The sequence below is a fragment of the Staurois parvus genome, unplaced genomic scaffold (genome assembly GCF_062004578.1).
Source record: "Staurois parvus isolate SC_StPar_1 unplaced genomic scaffold, SC_StPar_1.0 ptg000412l, whole genome shotgun sequence".
Lineage (NCBI taxonomy): Eukaryota > Metazoa > Chordata > Amphibia > Anura > Ranidae > Staurois > Staurois parvus.
The window spans coordinates 1,963,337-1,979,084 of NW_028318208.1; the positions used below are offsets into that span (position 1 = coordinate 1,963,337).

A 15,748-nucleotide genomic window follows, 5' to 3' on the forward strand; every position below is an offset into this window, starting at 1 on the left:
GGGGCCCCCGGGCAATAGGGGATCATGGGGCCCCTGTGTCCTTGCCCAAACTCAAAAAAACCTATGAAAAAGGTACCAGGGGCATCTCATGGGGCCCCCTACTGACCCCGGGCCCTCGGGCAGTGCCCGAGTTTTCAAATGGTCAGTCCGCCCCTGGACTTGGCCATACTTACTAGTCAGCTTTTTCCTTGTGTTTTCTTAAATGACACTTGCCAAAGGAAAAGGAGCATCCATTTGGGTGGTATAAGCAGCACAGACTGAGGCAATTCTTTCAAATCATGCTCACAAATACGACATTGTGTGATCTTGGGTGGGGAGTCCTGATTTTCAAGACATTTGTCCCTTTTCTGGTCTACTGGCTGAGAAGAATGGGTGGTGAGGAAAGAAGTATTTTAGTGGTGCGCAGGAAAGGACAGCGCTGACCACAGTATGTGGATTTCAGCTTTTAGGAAATGTAAATTAGCACAAGCAATCTTTGAGAAAGTTTATATATTTAAACCTTATTGTAACAAGTAAGGATTTTAGGATTCCAGATGTGGCGTGCGTTGCTCTTCAAAGGGAACTGAGCCCAGTTTACTTTCATTTAATCATATCTCTATCCATGAGTGGTGGATTGTTGATTTTTTTTTTTTTTTTTTTTTTAATAATTAAAGTGATATTAAAGGCTAATTCTAGCTATTCTTAAAAATGTCCTCCCTTCCCCCTACCTCTCCTTCATAACCTGTATAAAAAAATATCTGTGTATTTACCTTTTTTTATTTAATCTGCTTCAGTCCGGTCATGGGATCCTGCAGCTCCCTTGCGTAATAGAGCACTGAACAGCAGCTGTGGATTCCTGGAGCCATGACATCACCCATAGGCTCCTATGGTCCAGACGTTGTCAGCTCTCCATCCTCTTAAGGGGGGGGATCTGCTCGCTCACAAAGGGGAACCAGAGCTGCAGGATCACTTGACCCGACTGAGCGGATTAAAAATAGGTAAGGTCGCAGATTTTTTTTTTTTTTTTACAGGTTAGGCAAGGTAGGAGGAGGAGGGGGAGGTACCATTTTTAAAGTGGAACTACACTGCATGTGAGCAAAGCACACCAAAAACACAACTTAATTCATTTTTAATATTCAAAGCAAATTCACCCATCCATCCACGTCTCCATGCTTTATTTTGCTGAGAAATCACTTTGAAAAACACCCTGCTAGCATTTCTGGCTGTGGTCATCTTGAGTAAGGGCAGATTATTCATGTAGCATTTACTTCCTGGAATCCATCTGCCTTTGAGCTGAGAAAACCCCTCCTTCCCTCCTAAAGGCACCTGGGATGTATGTTGTCAATTTCCTAGCCATGGAAACCAGGAAGTAAGTGAAGAAATGTAACAAAAAAAAAGTTAAAATAATTATATAAATATAATAACTTCTGTAAATATAATATACTTTCCTATCTATTTACTAATTCTAGCCGTATAAGGATTAAAAATAGCCAATGTTGATTAACAGTGTGAAGTTCCGCTTTAAGAATAATTGTAGTTAGGGTTTTCTTCGACTTGAAATCATTTGTACAATTTGATATTGTATCTAATTTCATTTATCTTTCTTTCTATTCTTTTCCTTCCTTCATTCCTTCATTTATTTATGCTAATCTATGTGCCTAGCTAGTTTTTTTGTCGGTTTACCCCTTGCAAATTATGTACCTATCTAGTCTTTCTATAGAATATAGAAAACAAAAGTGGAGATGTTGTCTATAGGCAGCCAATTAGATTTGATTTTATGGAAACATTAAAGAAGAATTCTTATTTTTGCTTCTGCATGGTATCTTGCTGTAGTGTTCCACAAAAGAGATCAGTGTATCTGTCCATCTGGATCTATGTCTATTCACGTGTCTATTTGATGTAACTTATATATCTTTCCAGTTAAACTATTGTATTATTTCTATATTTTCTGATATTTTAGGATCTGATCTGATCTATTGTCCACCCAGTCCATCAACTGACAATGAATCTGTGTTGATCTTCGTGCCCATCACCTTGACTCATGTTAGTAATAAGACATGCAGTGCCCAATGCTATGCTGAGCTCTACAACTACTGGGCTCTAGACTCCAAACATGGCTGCCTGTGTGGTGATATCTTGCCAACAAATACCTTTCTTCGATGTCGGGAGGTTTGTGACACCCCATCCCTTCTGTCTGGCTGTGGTCTCACCATTATCCAGGATGTCTCCAAGACAGAGTCTCTCACCTTTCTGCATGCCTCCAGTGATGTGTACAGACTCTGGGAAGCTGTGCACCTTCGGGTCGAGTCACCGGTCCCTGTCACTCCTCTGTTCTGGAATTTGGGGAACCAAGGATTCAACACCAGCGAGATGAGCATCACCCACAGATATGCCCAGCCGGGGGTGTACAATGTGACGGTGGCCCTGAGGTTCGGCAACAGAGATGTCCACTTATATGAAGAGCTCAGGGTGGTGGGCATTCCGGAAGAGGTAAAGCTTCTGTGCCCATCCCTGGTCAGGACCAATGAAACCGTGGATGTCCGTGTGATGACTAAAGGAGGAACAGACGTGGAAGTTCAGTATATTGTAACCTCACAGGATGACTTGGCAAGTAAGTTGGCAGATGCTGATTAAACGACCTTTACGGGCTGAAAGCACATTTTTTTGTATGTGATTTTATAGGTCGCTTCCAGGGTGGATTTGATTTAAATCAAACTGATTTAAATCACGATTTAAATCACTAGTCAGTAAGGCTTGATTTAAATCCTAGTTTTCTACATAAAGACTAATTCTTGCTGGTATAACTTTAATATACAAGTAGATGAAGATTTTTAGAATAACAACTTTTCATATTAGTTTTTTTATCCCCAGTTTAATAGGTTAATCATTCATATTTGGACAACTTTTCTGTTGTACTTAGGAAGGAGAAAAATCATTACCTTAATAATAACAATTTAAATAGATTTATTCAACTGAAACAATAACATTCCAGCATATGTGATTTGCTTAAACAAACATCCATGTTTGTTAACTAATTTGGCTAAACAGAATATATATATTTTAAGAAACTTAGACTGTCAGCCCCTTCCTCCTCACACTTCGTTTCACTTTCTTCTTGTGCAGATCTATTCCACTCCAAACAATCAGAAAATTATTGTTTCTATTCTATTCACTGAACTTCTTGAAATTTAGCACTGAAGGGGTTGATTCTGTATTCATAGGTTTGTAGAAGTTAGGATGAAGGTCTTTTTCTTAACTCTGTTCATGTTATAACATTTTTGCTGTGAAGAAGAGGCATGTGATCTCCGCTGAGTCAAATTCAGTTTTGAGAACTGCAAAAGTAAACCAAGCATCTGTGATAATATCTTGTAGGCAGAGAAACTGCCCAATAATCTTACAAAAACCTCTGGAAGAGCATGACATTGTGAATGGATTCATGGAATTTATTTACCAAAAAAATTAAACATATACAGCCTTATTCTACATAATTAAAAAAACTAATTTTTATTTCATGATGGAATAACCTTTGGATGGTAATATATTTTCCTCAAAAAGCATTTTATTCAAAAAAATCCAATTTAAATAAAAAAAATCCGATTTAAATAAAAAAAATCCGATTTAAATCAAAAAAATCTGATTTAAATAAACAAAATCAGATTTTTTGGATTTTTTTAAAAAAATCATTGATTTTTATCCACCCTGGTCGCTTCCTCTCAGTTCATTCCCAGGACTGATTAGGGGGTATATAGGGTCTCTAGCAGACTGTTGCTGTCCTTGGTTATGCTTCCATATGGTATAACCCACAAATGCAGCCATGTACAGCAGACCACAACTAATTCAAATGCGCAATGGCACATCAGTCAACGATCATCATGTTCCAGCTGATACTTCAATATTACAATTCAAATAAAAAGCAAGCTTCTATTGCAGTTATGTACATCCTTCTGTTGAAGGGAGGTATTGTTAAGATTTCTCATTTTATTTTTTCACTGACTCAATGCAAGTATGCAGATGTACATTTTCTGACTTTGCTCATGGCAGTGATTCAGAAAAGACTGAAACCAGTAGATCAACAAAACAGCCAGGCAACCAGGATTTTAGAAAGAAAGTTGTCAGTGGCAACCCTGTCATGACAGGTTTTCTTTACATTTGTTGCAATCCACTTTTCACTGTCATTGTAGGCCACTAACATGGTGTCTCTTTTCTTCTCCTGAAGTGTCTCCTGTGTGTCCCCCGGGAAGTGTGGTGTACCCTATCAGTAGCCATTGTTACCAGCTGATATCAGAGAAGGCTGAATGGTTCGAGGCCCAGAAGACGTGCCAGGAGCGGGGGAATGGTGAAATGGCAGTTGTCAGCAGTTTGGAGTTACAGAGTTTTTTGAAGGCTCATGTTACCAGGTATTTTAACCTGTGGCAGACATAATCTATTTCAGACAGGTAGTTTCCTGAGCTGGGACTTGGGGAGAGTACACTGACATAGGGGTTGATTTACTAAAACTGAAGACTGCAGAATCTGGTGCAGCTCTGCTTAGAAACCAATCGGCTTCCAGAATTTCTTTGTCAAAGTTTAATTGAACAAGCTGAAGTTAGAAGCTGATTGGCTCCCATGCACAGCTGCATCAGATTTTGCACTCTCCAGTTTTAGTGAATCAACCCCATTGACTTACACATTGCAGCTATCTCTTGATCAGGGTTCCTCCGGATGTTACTAGGGTTTCTTGAGCAGTGGCAGGCTGACCTCCAGCCTGATGGTGCCTGTGTAGTTCTAGCACTAACATCAGTTGGCATAGCCAGTGACGTTGGACCTGTGTTCATTAATGTTAGTGACATTCTTTCCACTGACAACCAATTTAGGGAACGTTCTTGCCACTTGCCATCAGTGTAAGGGGGCCCCTTCTTTCAGTGATCAACAGTGCAAAGGGCATACTTCCACTCTCCCTGCTGAATGTTAGAGGGCACATTTTTCACTGACCACCAATGTAAGGGGGCATTTCACCACTGGTTATCATTGTAAAGGGGTACTTTTACACATCCCATCAATTTAAGGAGATCCTTCTACACCATTAACAGTGGGCTTTTCTCCACTGACCATCAATGTCTGGGGAAGGGGCCTCTTCTCCACTGACCATCAATGTCTGGGGAAGGGGCCTCTTCTCCACTGACCACCAATGTCTCGGGATCCTTTTCCACTCACCACCCTTTCCCAATGGCCTACAGTGTAAGGAGTTACCTTACCACTGTCCTTCACATATTAAGGGGCACTTCACCACTGGCCACCAGTGTAAAAGGAAACTACAATTTCTGCACTTCTTTTCTGGACTTGTTTCTTTTTATTATTGTTACTAAATGTAATTTTGTCCTGTGGAGCATGTTTTTTTTTTTTAAGATGTTTGTAGGTTTCTAGTTTTATAAAAAAAAAAAAGAGTATAGTGCATACAATTATACATCTTTTGTAAGAAAAGTATAAATATATACTCTAAAACACAGGGCTACTTAATTGACCAACAATTCTGATAACAGATGTCAAACCACATTGTGAAGTGAAGTCCTGTGTGCTCCTTGAACCAGCTGAAGTCAGCTTTCTGAAGTTAGTATACAGTCCAAACATGTCTATTTTAACTCTAGATAGAGTAGGGGAAGGTCCGAACCTCTGTCATAGAGAGATTTATCATCACTTCCCATTCCAGTGACAATTGTCAGTGCAACAGAAATTAGGTAATTTCAGAATGTGATGGCATAGACTAGGAGTATTGAATTAAATTCATGGAGGTCCGGTCGTTAGAATTTTCATCCAGCAGAGGTACATGTCTCACGTTTGTGCAATGACTCTTTTTTTCACATCACAGCCCCACCCCTTTATGTTACAGTTTTCCCTTTACATTAGTGTCATCAGTCCTTCCTTTTAATCACAGTCCCTCCTTTACACCACAGCGCCCCATTTTACATTGCAGAACCCCTCTTTCCAATACAGCCCCCATTTACATTAGAGCGCCCCCCTTTACATCACAGCACCCCCGCATTATATCAGAGCACCCCCTCTTTACAATACAGCCCCTTCTTTACTTTACAGTGCCTATTTTGCATCACAAGTCCCCCCCCCTTTGCATCCAAGTCCCCCCATTTTATATCACAGCCCCCCATTACATCACAGTGCCTCCTTTACTTAAATGTCCTTTGTCCCCTTTCACATCACAGCCTCCCCACTTTACATTAAAGACATCCACCCTTTATATAAGTATCCTCAGCCCCCCTTCCTTGCATTCCATTGCCTTTCACAGTACCCCCTTGTTCGAATCCCAGTCCCCTTCATAGCCCAAATTGCTTGCACCTCAGTCCCCTTTACAGACACCCCTCCTTTCACCCCAGTCCCCTGTGTTCTCCCCCCCAGTTCCTTTCACAGCTGCCCTCTTTGTATCCCAGTACCCCTCACAGCCCCCTTCCTTGCACCCCAGTCTCCTTTACAGCCCCCCCCCCTTACTTGCATCTCAGTCCCTTTCACAGCCCCCCTCCTTGTATCCCAGTACCTCTCACAGCCCCCCTCCTTGTATCCCAGTACCTCTCACAGCCCCCCTCCTTGTATCCCAGTACCTCTCACAGCCCCCTTCCTTGCACCACAGTCCACTTTACAACCCCCTGTACTTGCATCTCAGTCACTTTCACAGCCCCCCTCTTTGTATCCCAGTACCCTTTACAGCCCCCCTTTACTTGCATCTCAGTCCCCCTCACAGTTTCCCTCCTTGTATACCAGTCCCCTTTACAGCCCCCCCTTTACTTGCATCTCAGTCCCCCCCTTCTTGGCACACCAGTCCACTTCACCGCCCCCCTTCCTTCCTTGCAATCCATTCTCCTTTATATGAATGCCTACTCCCTTATATTACATTTCCTTCTGCCAAACACAACAAACTCCAAGCTCTCCGATCCTACCTTACACCGGTACAAAGCAGAAGGCAGGAGGCTCGGCATATACGGACAGAGGGTGGGACATGCTTTTCATGTTAACAGGCAGGTAATTGGTTGCTTTTACCACCCCACATCCTAGCAACCAACCACTGGCTTAGTAACTTGAAAAGCACATCCCACACACCCCACCCTCTGTCCGGAGATGCCTTGCCGCCTGCCCTCTACCTGTTATAGGATTAATGTTCTGGTGGTGGCAGGGGAGGGATACCCAGGCTGCTAAATGGCGAAGCTTCTGTCCGGATAGAACTGTCATTCGGTCTGTTTTCAGACCGCAGTCCGCCATTTAGTGATGCCTGGCATAGGCAAACCCCATTGAGATGTTTTCCTTCACTTTCTGTTCTAGTAACAAAGGTCAAGATTTTTCTAACCCTTCCCCACTCTTCTCACAGAACGTAAAGCTGATAAATATTGTCTAAACACAAGGGGCATGTAGTGTATACTTGTATGGAATCTTGCTGTGCTTTGTGTAATTTTTTCAGATCTGTGTAGTAATCCAATGTGAAACTATACCATTGTGCAGGAACTTCCTGTAATAAAGACCGGTCACTGCTGCTCTTTGTCCTTGTGCAGGGTGACCGGTCTTTTATTCATCCCCTCCTATAGAGCAGTTGTCTTCATCCAGGGTCCCTTCTAGGTTCTACAGGGCTTCCTTTGCAAAATTACTAGAAATTGCTCCAAAACTGATCAACAGGCCAGTGGGTAGATCAGCCTGCCTTTTTTTTTTTGCTACACAAAGCCACAGTTATTCATCGTGAGGCATTGCAACCTTGGGCACCATGTGGACCAGCTGCTGGCATCCTTACAACGGATGACATTGTAGGCTGATTAGGAGGATTTCAGGCGCCTGAGGACGTCATTGTTTGCCCCTCTCCATCAGCACTGGGGTCACAATAACTGAATGAGGTTGAAAAATACAAGAGAAAAATGGGAATACTTGTCAGGACCAGTGTACGAAGGTGAACGGATAAAATTCAAAACATTAACAATAACATATAAAGCCATTTGTAACTCTGCCCCAAATTACATCACTAATCTTGTCTCCAAATATCACCCAAACCGTCCTCTCTGCTCCTCCCATGACTTCCTGCTCTCTAGCTCCCTTGTCTCCTCCTCCCATGCTCGTCTCCAGGACTTCTCCAGAGCTTCCCCCATCCTCTGGAACTCTCTACCACAATTTATCAGACTATCGCCTACTCTGCTCACTTTTAGGCGATCTCTGAAAACCTATCTCTTCAGGGAAGCCTATCCTGCCCTCAGGTAATAATGGAATCTTCTATTCCTCCTACCAGTCCATCCCCCACAGTTATTACCTTTTGTACCAAAAGCCCTTCTCTCTAAGATTGTAAGCTCCCAGGATCAGGGCCCTCCTGTCCCTCTTGTATTGAACTGTATTGTTGCTGTATTGTCTCCCTTTATGTTGTAAAGCGCTGAGCAAACTGTTGGCGCGATATAAATCTTGTATAATAATAATCATAATAATAATAATATTTGCTTTGAAAGACTAAATCACTTCTAATGTTGGGTGTCCTACATGTGTGGATGTTGCTGCACTATGTAAAACTATTAGTTTAGTTTTTTTAAATTTCAGAATTGGGTGCCTTGAGATTGTGCAGAATTTTAAAGGGCGCCTTGACTAAAGAAAGTTTGAGAACCCCATAGTAGATGGTGGAGCTGCTGGCATCCAATAGTTCTGCTCTCTGCACAGGCTATGTACAGCACAGTGATAATGTTGCTACTAATATATGGGTTTGCAAGGGCATTTGCTGCACACAAAGTCGATTTATATCTATTTTCAAGGAAAATATTTAAATTATTATACAGGATTTATATATTATTATTATACAGGATTTATATAGCGCCAACAGTTTGCTCAGCGCTTTACAATATAACAGGAGACAATACAGCAACAATACAGTTCAATACAAGAGGGATTGGAGGGCTCTGATCCTGGGAGCTTACAATCTAAGAATAAACATTTTGCCTGGATTAAAGCTTTAAAAAAACAAACCAAGGTTTTGGTGGCAGTTCCACTTTAATAGAATAGCTCTGGGCTTATATGCTACACCAGCCTTTCTCAACTAGGGTGCCTTGACGTTTCTTCAGGGGTGCCTTGGCAAAATGTCTAAAAGATGCCCAAAACTTCTATGCAAGCCAGCGGGTGGAAGACGCCTGACTTTTAATTACTTAAAGCCACAGGTTTTCATTGTGCACCATTACAACCTTCTAGTCAATGGCGTCCTGACAACCAACGACATCAGTTGACAAGGAGGTTGTCAGCTGCCTGCACAGCATCCTAGTTTGACCCTCCCCCGCCCCTCTCCATCAGTACTGTGGTCACATTAGCTCAGTAGTGAAGAAAAACTGAGGGAGAAGAAAAACACCAGAATACTAGTCAGTACCAGTGTGCAAAAGTGTATTTGATTTGGAATAAATAAATCACCTCTAATGTTGGGTGTCCTACATGTGTGGATGTTGCTGCGTTATATAAAACTATTAGAATAGGTTTTTAAATTTTAGAATGGGGTGCCTCAAGACTGTCCATAATTTTAGAGCGTGCCTTGACTGAAAAAAGGTTGAGAAACACTGTGCTACACTTGATTAAAGAGACACTGTCACTTCGCCCATACAGAATAAAGTGACAGTGACTCTGCAAAATGGTCCCCGCCCACCTTACCGCTTCTCCGCAGTCATCATTGAAAGGGCCGGTGTTGCCGACCAGGGGGAGGCATCATGTGACAGTGCTTAAATCTCGCAATTGGTTGCTAGACCCAAGGATGATCACAGGGGATAAGGTCACATGTTATTTCATACCCAGAAGTACCAGGTATGGTTGTCAGCTGGAAGGAGCAGCGGAGGGAGTGCTGGTAAGGAAAGTATAGCAGTGTCTCTTTAAAAAGAATGAAGGTGCAGGGTCTAACTTCCTTGCTTGCATTGTTTACAGCATATTGCCTGCTATGGAATTGCTTTAACTCATGAGTTGGAGCTTACGTCACATAATTGATTATTCCGATTAGTGATTAAACAGAGCATGTAAGAGTAAATCTAGTTCTAAGATTTTAATGTCATTAGTCGCACAATTTAAATCAATTTTAGTTGACCGCAGTCTTCCGGCTCTACTTTAATTTCAGTCCCAGCACGCACTTCCATCTCCTGATCACTGTGCTTAAAACGGAGTTCCACTCCTGTAAAAAAGTAAAAGTCAGCAGCTACAAAAACTGTAGCTGCTGACTTTTAAAAAACATCCACTTACCTGTCCCTCGGTCCCGTGGTGTGTCCCCCGCAGCTCGTTTCACCGGCTATCCTGTATTCCAGGAGGCCGGCATCTTCAGTGTGGGCACCCGGCTGTGATAGCTTGCGGCTTCACAGCCGGGTACCCACTGTGCATGCGCGGGCAGCACTGCACTTCATGAATGGTCCTGTAGTCTTCTGGGACCTGCCACATGTCCCAAAAGACTACAGTAAGGGAGGAAGGACACCTTCCGCTTCCGGTCGCCTAGGCGATTGGACTGGAAGTGGGAGCGGGTACCTGTCAAATTCAGGTATCCACTGCCCCCAGCCCCCCAAAGGTGCCAATCCTTAATAGGGAGCGGGGGAGCAGTCCTTAAAGCAGGACTTCCCCTTTTGGGTGGAGCTCCACTTTAATGTCATTAGTCGCATAAATTAAATCAATTTTAGATAACCGCAGTCTTCCGCCTCTTCTTTAATTTCAGTCCCAGCATGCACATCCATCTCCTGATCACTGTGCTTAAGAACCATAAGCACCCTTCGTTTGAATCCCTTTTTGATATTCGGTACACTCCAGTCAGAAGTAAAATTTAACACAAGAAACACTTTACTCCTGCGCTAGGAAAGGACTCAGTAGACCCAATAGGGATGTTCAGGAATTTTCTGGAATATGCACTGCTTGCTGCCCTCAACAGACCGGGGTGGTCTGAATACACTGGATGCAAATGGAGAAACAGAAAAAGGGCGCACCAACCTAGTGCATTATCATTTAAAATAATTTATTGAAGAAACAAACTAAAGTAAGTATCATACTTAAAATAGACATAAAAACACAGGCATGTCAAACTGAACAAGATGTACGATCCAAACAACATCTGAGTCCATACGATGGAACCCTGGATGACCAACCGGCTAACACGTTTCGAGGACACAACCTCTTCCTCAGAGCCAACCCAGTTGGTTATCCAGGGTTCCATCGTATGGACTCAGATGTTGTTTGGATCATACATCTTGTTCAGTTTGACATGCCTGTGTTTTTTTTTTGTCTATTGTAAGTATGATACTTACTTTGTTTCTTCAATAAATATTTTAAACGATCATGCACTAGATCGGTGCACCCTTTTTCTGTTTCTCCATTTGCCTCTAGAAGTAAAATTTAAAGCTAATTTATTTCTTCAATTTTGGATTCAAAATCTTTCTTTTGTGATGGAGTATGTCTTTAACATATTATGACTTTTGCTGAACTAGCACTGCTTGTGAACAGAACTGCTTCAACATACTAGGCTTCATCAGTGCAGGACAGGCTCCGTTCACTTCCAGACATGCCATTTGCCCAGAAGCCCCTTTCCAGGAGCTGTGGGAGGTTCATCTATGTGCAGCTCTGGGCCTCATGCTTGATGAAGTCCTGGGTTTTGCAGATTATTTGCTCAGTCTCCAGAGCGGGAGGCAATGTGCGATTTCCTCCCTAGCAGCCAGCCAGCCAGCTCCTGGCACAGGCTCCAATATACACATTTCCCTACAGCAGCTGTGCGCAGCCCTCTTCCAGCTCCTCTGCGAGGCCCCAAAGGCAACTCGTTTCAGCCGGTCTGTCCTTGGCAGCGGAGAATGCTGGGAGAAGAGACACATGTGCAGCCTGGAGTAAGACGCTCTTCTCCAAGCCAACTGCTCAAAGAGCTGGACTGCTAGTTCTCACTATCCTAAACGAATGACCAGATAGTAAGAAAGTATACAGAGACAGAACTTAGTTACATTCTACATATTTCATTTCCTATTAGAGATGAAAGTGTCGCTCTGCCTTTCTGGCAAATCATTGGGTGGTGGTGCAAAATAATCGACTTTAAAAGATCACTGCATAGCCAGCATGGCTGTAACACCTGTTTGTGTGACTTGTGAGCCAAACTTAATTATATCAAATGGATCGCCAACATTAAACACATAACTTCAACTGTGCACATAAAATAATAATAATAATATACCTTTAAATGTTGCGCTCCTTAATAACACAATATCAAAATATTATATCCTTCCTATAATGTGACACCCCTTAAATATATGATAAGGGATCAATATTCATAAGTGACCAGGTTATATAAAAAAATATATTATAACATAAAACCAATTTTATATATATAATAATAGTCCCATCAATCAAATATAGTCCAATATTTGTGACAAAGTGATTATCAATCTTCAATTTGTGACTTTCAGTGAATCCTCCAATTTGTAAAGATGTATGCTCACCTCCTTTAATGCCTACAATTAGGCTATACACACTTGTGGTTCCCCTTCCTTGGCTGTAACACCTGTCATATGGCCAAATGTATGTGGACACCCCTCAGAAATATTGAGTTCAGATGTTTCCATCGAAGGGTATTGTTAATGCTACAAGATAAGAACCAACAGAGAGTGCAATAATTACTTCAATAAAGATATAAATCACTAATCTGATGCACTCATAGGATTTGAAAATCATTTTGGACAACTTTTCATTTGAGTGCTACATCAGTGTTCTTCCGGATTAACTTTGGTTATGATTTTTCTCGGCTAGGAGCGAATCCAAAGTTTAGAGATTTGTTGGCTCCCATTAGATTTGACAGAAATTTTCCTTCCTTGTCCTTCGATGTTTTTCTACAAGAGACCTGTTGTTGAATCATCCTCTTTAAAGCGGAGTTCCAGCCGTTTAATTGTTTTTTTTCTAAAGGCACCCACGTGAGAGTGGCAGCCAGGGGTGGACTGACCATTTGGAAACTCGGGCACTGCCCGAGGGCCCAGGGTCAGTAGGGGGCCCCATGAGATGCCCCTGGTACTTTTTATAGGCTTTTTTGGGTGTGCTTTGAGTGTGTTCAAGGACAGGGGCCCCATGATCCCCTATTGCCCGGGGGCCCCATGAGCTGTCAGTCCTCCCCTGGTGGCAGCTTAGGCAATGCATGCTGAGATCACCTGTACTTGTAATCCTTTGCTTTCCGTATAAAAAATACATTTACTTACTGCACCCTCATATTGTGAACGCTGTCATCTTAAGTGTGGGCACCTGAAGCCCGGTCAGACATTCTTCCGGGAAATTGTGCAGCTGGCTACCCAGCATGCACTTCCCATTTTCACTCCTGCGCATTGTGAAGAAGGAGCGATCTCGCACCTGCGGTGTGTGAAGATGGAGCGTTCTCGCACCCGCGCGGTGTGAAGAAGGAGCGATCTCGCACCCACGCGGTGTGAAGAAGGAGCGATCTCGCACCCACGCGGTGTGAAGGAGCGATCTTGCATCTGCGCAGTGTGAAGAAGGAGCTATCTCGCACCTACACAGTGTGAAGAAGGAGCTATCTCGCACCTGCGCAGTGTGAAGAAGGAGCGATCTCGCACCGACGCGGTGTGAAGAAGGAGCGATCTCGCACCCACGCGGTGTGAAGAAGGAGCGATCTCGCACCCACGCGGTGTGAAGGAGCGATCTCGCATCTGCGCAGTGTGAAGAAGGAGCGATCCCGCACCTGCGCAGTGTGAAGAAGGAGCGATCCCGCACCTGCGCAGTGTGAAGAAGGAGCGATCCCGCACCTGCGCAGTGTGAAGAAGGAGCGATCTCGCACCTGGCAGTGTGAAGAAGGAGCGATCTCGCACCTGCACAGTGTGAAGAAGGAGCGATCTCGCACCTGCGCGGTGTGAAGAAGGAGCGATCTCGCACCCGCGCGGTGTGAAAAAGGAGCGATCTCGCACCCGCGCGGTGTGAAAAAGGAGCGTTCTCGCACCCGCGCGGTGTGAAGAAGGAGCGTTCTCGCACCCGCGCGGTGTGAAGAAGGAGCGATCTCGCACCCGCGCGGTGTGAAGAAGGAGCGAAAACAGCCTGTGAAGAGGGAGACCATTGTCTCTCAAGGGGAAAAAAAAAAAGGCTGGAACTCCGCTTTAACTCCTGATAATCCAACAAACCTTCTGTAAAGGTCATCTTTTGACCAGCTTAAAGCGGAGTTCCACCTAAAAAATAAAATAAAAGTCAGCAGCTACAAAAACTGTGGCTGCTGACTTAAAATACAGACACTTACCTGTCCCTCGGTCCAGCGATATCCTCACCACTGCTGCTTTCTCTGTCTGTCTTCTCTCCCCGATGCCGGCATCTTCGGTGTGGGCACCTGACCGTGACAGCTTGCGGCTTCACAGCCGGGTGCCCACTGCGCATGCGCGAGAAGCGCTGCGCTTTGTAAATGGCCCCGTAGTCTTCTGGGTCCTGTCACATGTCTCAGAAGACTACAGGGAGGGAGGGGGGAGGACATCTTCCGCTTCCAATCGCCTAGGTGATCGCAGCAGAAGTGGGAGCAGTCAAATTTGGGTACCCGCTCCCCCAAGGTGCCAATCCTTAATGGGGAGCGGGATCCTACCCTGAATTGCATTGTCATTGCAGTTCACTCGCTACCTGGAAGTGTGGCCAAGATTAAGCAAGGATGTCATCTGCTTCCATCTGGTGGGTCCATCACTCCCTTCTATGGAAATCCATCACAAGGTTTTTTTTCCCTGCTCACTGCCCTGCAACTGGCCATGGAGGACTACTGGTTTCTGAAATAATTTCCTGGGCTTACTATGTACTTGGCGACTCTTGATCATCTGAGTTTCCTGGACTTTACACAAAGGATTGTCGCTAGATGACAGATAAGCGATCTTGATTTTTATTTTATTTTTGTGACTGCATCTGATTAGTGATTTTTATCTATATTAAAGAAACGTATTGCACTAGATTGGTGTGCTCTCTATTGGTTCTCATCATTATTCACAATATTGGAGGTAGTTTCCAGGCCATCTTTAGAGAGCTGCAATATGTGATTCCTTAAAGAGGACTTTATTTTCCTTGGATCCATATCTGCCATTTTGGCTGCTCATTCTAAATTGAGGTTGGAACTGTTTTTGTGCACTTGACTCTTTAGATTGGTAATGCTCCCCTATATACTGTAGCTAAAACACATTTTTGGGGCAGCACAGTGGCTAAATGGTCAGTACTTCCGTCTGGCAGTACTTGGGTCATTGGTTTGAATCCCAACCGTGGCACCACCTGCCTGGAGTTTGCATGTTCTCCTTGTGCCTGCGTGGCTTTCCTCCGGGTACTCCGGTTTCCTCCCACACTCCAAAGACATGCTGGTAGGTTAATTGACTCCGGTCTAAATTGTCCCTAGTATGTGTATGTATGAATGTGAGTTAGGGACCTTAGATTGTACGCCCCTTGAGACTTAGGGACTGATGTGAATGTACAATATATATGTAAAGCGCTGCGTAAATTGACAGCACTATATAAGTACCTGAAATAATAATAAATAATTTTTGCACTTCCAACCTTATGGGAACAGCTTGCAGAAGGCCCTTTTCTGTTCCAGCATGACTGTGCCCAAGTGTACAACGCCAGCTCTTTACAGACATGTTTTGATGGGTTTGGTGTGGAGGAACTTGAGTGTCCTGTACAGGGCCCTGACCTCAACCCTACTGAACACCACTGGGATGAATTAAAATGGCATTTGTGAGCTAGATCTTCCCATCCAACATCAGTACCTGACCTCACAAATCCTCTTTTGGCTGACTGGGCACAGATTCCCACAGACAATGTTCAGGATCTTGTG

General features: G+C 43.7%; 1 protein-coding gene across 1 annotated transcript in view; it reads left to right on the forward strand.

The window, feature by feature from the left end:
- PKD1 (polycystin 1, transient receptor potential channel interacting) overlaps positions 1 to 15,748 on the forward strand; it is a 252,054-nt gene that overhangs the window by 104,977 nt on the left and 131,329 nt on the right. The window contains exons 4-5 of the mRNA XM_089686812.1: positions 1,940 to 2,590; positions 4,196 to 4,376. Coding sequence (XP_089542938.1) covers positions 1,940 to 2,590; positions 4,196 to 4,376 — 832 coding nt within the window. The remainder of the gene's footprint in view (positions 1 to 1,939; positions 2,591 to 4,195; positions 4,377 to 15,748) is intronic.